The sequence below is a fragment of the Eimeria mitis genome, genomic scaffold (genome assembly GCF_000499745.2).
Source record: "Eimeria mitis Houghton genomic scaffold, Emh_scaff3670, whole genome shotgun sequence".
Classification (NCBI taxonomy): Eukaryota; Apicomplexa; class Conoidasida; order Eucoccidiorida; family Eimeriidae; genus Eimeria; species Eimeria mitis.
In genome coordinates this window covers 1-3,991 of record NW_013572011.1, presented here as the reverse complement: position 1 = coordinate 3,991, position 3,991 = coordinate 1, and the positions used below count along the sequence as shown (strand labels likewise).

The window sequence follows — 3,991 nt, the reverse complement described above, 5'->3', positions numbered from 1 at the left end:
TTGTCAACAAGTGCACCTGATTCGAAAACCCACCCACACAGCATGACGACAGGAAAAGTGTGATATAACATGCAACACGAACTCCGCATAGGACAGCTCAAGCGCTGCCCATGCGGTGGCACTGTCTATCCCAAGCCCTTTCTGGCTTTTTGTTTGGAAGGCCTGAAAGCCTCGAACCCCACCTGCGACAAAGCCTAGAGAGTAGCAGTAATTTGCGTCGAAGTTCGAAGGCATGGCGCAGCGGCCTTCGTAGCCGAAGTAATGCGGCATAAAACTCCATTGTTCCGGATCTTTGCCCTGCTTCACCAGTTCATTTTCCAACAATAAAATCAAAAGCCTCTCGGTCGCTATCTTCGCAACCTACGCAGAAAAGAACAAACGCCTTGACAGGGCAAACATGCGCACATCTTGCCGTGAACATTCCAATCGGCAGTACACTAAGGTCTGCAATTTTCCAGACCTACAGAGATCATCCATGATATTCGCATTCAGCATATGCAGAAAACCTGAAATGTCATGCATTATGGCACTAAACAAGAGAACACTAACAATTCTCCCCACAGAAATTGCAGCAGCCAGCCCGATTGTTAAAATCGAGGAGCCCTATAGCAAACAGACTGCTTCACTGTTGGGGTTCCGCGGGTGCTAACACGGCAATCGGTGTAAACGGGGGAAGGTAAACAAAACAGGCTACAAAGGCCATGAAGCAAACTACAGCCCCACTTGTACATCACACAATCCACCGCGAAACGAAAGCAATAAATGGTCAAAGGCAGGTCCTTGTATCCAATAGCAGCAAATTGACGCTTTACGTTTATTCCTAACAAGCTAGGTATGCCGACTTCCAACTGCTACTTTCCGCATTTTGCTCTAAGCTAAAGCCTAATCCAAATGCGCCACTTGTGACGCAAAAGAAGACGCCTGCTGGTTCCTTTGAGGATTACGAGAAAGACCCAAAACCGACACCCTTGGCAAGCGCACCTGAATATATCCCGTGCTTTCCCTGTCCATGAGCAGCTGATCTTGAATGACATCAGGCAGGAAATCCCAAACAGCGCGAGTTGTTTTCAGCAGCTCTGGCTTGAAGGGCTGAGGAAGCAGAGAAAAAACACGCCATTGCTCGGCCAAGAACAAGATGGAACTTTGATGCAAAAACTGCCTTTGATGCAAAAACTGTGTAGAGGCTAAACGGAAAACCCTGTTGGTGTCCCTCTAGATTCCCGCCAGCTCAACGTGCCAGATAACATGTGTACAAAGATTAAGCCTTCTCTTTGACTACGCAGCATAGGAATAAGAATACAACTCTATGACTGTGGTACTGGTTGCTCCGCAAGTCGAGCGCCATTGCATAGCGCGGAAAGCAGATGGCCATGTATACGCACCTGTCCGGTCTTCAGAACGCTGTTGAGTTCTTTGATGAGTTGCTTCATCTCTGGAATAAATTCAATAAGACCTTCAGGGACGAGGATGACGCCGTACATCTTGCCTTGTTCTGCGCGCTTGACAACAAGGTCAACCAGTTCCTGAACGATGCGTTCGAGGGACATATTTTCTCTTTCCACTTCTTCTCCGATGAAGACCAAATTTGGGCGGGCTTGCATTGCGCACTCCAAGACAAGGTGCGAGGCACTGCGCCCCATGACCCTCACGAAGTGGTAAACTTTCTGTGAGCTGTTAACGTCGATGCACAAGTTCCCTATGAGCTCCGAGTACGTCTTTGCGGCCGTGTCGAACCCAAAGGAAGCCTCAATCAAAGCGTTTTTCAGGTCTCCGTCAATCGTCTTGGGGACGCCAATCACACAGCAGCTCGGCAGCTCTATTTCAAATGACTCCGCCAGCAGCGCCGCGTTGCTATTCGACCCGTCACCGCCCACTAGCACAAACCCATGCAGCTCCAGCGACTCGCACACCTGCAGAGCGAAGCGGCCGCAAGATGAATCGCATGGACAAGGACGCGCGTCACGTGGAAAATCAGCATTTTGTGTCGCCAGTGCAAGCAGGAACACCTAGGTAAGCCTGCAACAGCGTGTGAGAACGAATACGCTTCAATAAGATGCATGAATCTGAAGCTGTTCCACCAGAGTATGAGCGTCAGTTTATACGCTCCGTGCCTATACTTCACTCAATATGACAGCTATAACAAGTACACAGCACGCAGAAAGCCGTAAGTAGGATATGCTTATTTGCGCGCGTGTGTTGCAAATATATGTGTGCGCGAAAGCACACCTCTCTTGCGCGCTGAATGTCCTCTTCTCCCCCAACGCGCCCTCGGCCAGACCAGAGCATGTCGAAGCCGCCCTGGTTCCTGAAATCTTCCATTAGCTCCTCAGTTACCACCTAACACCGGACAAGCAAACAAAGGGGAATCTGTAAATGAATAAGCGCAAAGCAGGCGACGAAATACAGACAAGCGAGCACGGCATGAACAAATACACACGGCAACAAACAACAGGATACACTTCAGGCTCTGCAGTTTAAGAACATAAATCCGATATTGGGATATTAATTATATCCAAATAATTCGGCGTTCTCGATATACACGCACATCTCACGTATTAGGCGGCGTTCTCTCTAGGCCGCTATGGCGCCCGCAGAACACGCAGGCTGTGTTCGATGGGTAAGGCTTAAGGTTTATATTCAGGACTACTGAAGACTGCCTTGGGCTTTGCGACTTACTGTGTAGTTTTGGTTCATAACACCATCGAGTCCACCCATGAACCCGACGAGCATTGACTCAGGGTGCTTTTGTTTGACGAAGTCATAGAGGCCAGCAATGACGTTGTGACCTCCTGGGGCGGGGCCGCCACTTAAGACAATTCCAATTCTTAGCGCTTTGGAGAGGGGGTGTTCGGGCGGATCCTTCGGAGAGGCGACGCCGCTGCCCATGCCAGGCACCACCTCCACATACTTCTTCCCAAAGGTGGCCGGGAAGAAACCCCGCAGCTGCTGCTGCACTTCAGCTGTTTGCCGGAGCGAAGGATGATCTACGGGGCACTCCGACTCCACCAGCTGCAGGTGCGTGCTCTCTAGTGCTGAAGGCAGCGTGCACCGCCACGCGCGTCGCAGGCGCTGTAAGGGAGAAGACTGCAGCACAAGCCACCACCAGCGAACACCTCGCCACACCCTGAGCCCGTTCCCCTAAATCCGAATAAGGGATATACAAACCCTAAATCTGAAACAGCTAACAGAAGCCCTGACACCTCCAGTGCAATCCATAGGATCAAATCTAAAGTGGAAACAAAGACGGGTGCAACTTAATAAACTCCTGCACGGTACCGACGAACCAACACTGACAAAAAGAAGAACAGCAACTCACAGAGACCACTAAGAAACTAAAGCCGCAAGACACGAACCAAAGGAGTGGGTCGCCGGCCAGATGCCCTCTAGAGATGATGATCACGAGAGTAAGACACGCAAATACCCAAGCAAGCACAGAGGGGACCAACAGGGAGATGGCAGAGGCATCAGCCAACAGAAACAGAAACACAGGCACGAAAAACGGGAAGATCCGAGCCGGAAGAGCGCCAAATAGGAGGCAGAGCTGCACAGGAGGAATGCAGCGGGCAGCAAACGCCCGAGAAGAAAGCAGTTCAAAGGGCATTCAAGGAGAAACAACAATCAACTGAGGCAATACGAAATGTGAAAAGCGCCAAGAATAGTAAACGCACCCGTTCAAAGAGGTCCGCAGAATGGAGATGCACTTTTCCGGTTGGTTCCTGTTCCTTCAGCACGGCATCTACAGAGGCGGGGGGCTCTGCGGGGGCGTTTGGCGCCAAACTGCCAAAGACATTCCCCTCTGTCATTCCAAAAGAAGAAAGACGCCTCGACAGCTGTCGACTCCTCGCGTCAAGTGAAAGGCCCATCCCTGCCCGGAAGCTGAACCGCTTCACAGGTCTAGACCCCTGCTGCTGCCTCCCTGCTTGTGCAGAGGTCCCTACTGGGGCACCCCCAGCGCCATGTGCAACCACACCCGGCCTCTCTCCTGGGTTTC

At 51.2% G+C, this 3,991-nt stretch overlaps 1 protein-coding gene across 1 annotated transcript in view; it reads right to left on the bottom strand.

Annotated features, from left to right (window-relative positions):
* EMH_0068330 (phosphofructokinase, putative) overlaps positions 1-3,863 on the bottom strand; it is a gene marked incomplete at both ends in the record, with an annotated part of 5,311 nt that extends 1,448 nt beyond the window's left edge. The window contains 7 exons of the mRNA XM_013498732.1: positions 183-360; positions 982-1,089; positions 1,383-1,910; positions 2,227-2,337; positions 2,677-3,084; positions 3,317-3,541; positions 3,669-3,863. Of these exons, the coding sequence (XP_013354186.1) occupies positions 183-360; positions 982-1,089; positions 1,383-1,910; positions 2,227-2,337; positions 2,677-3,084; positions 3,317-3,541; positions 3,669-3,863 (1,753 nt within the window). The remainder of the gene's footprint in view (positions 1-182; positions 361-981; positions 1,090-1,382; positions 1,911-2,226; positions 2,338-2,676; positions 3,085-3,316; positions 3,542-3,668) is intronic.
* Between the last annotated feature and the right edge of the window lie 128 nt (positions 3,864-3,991).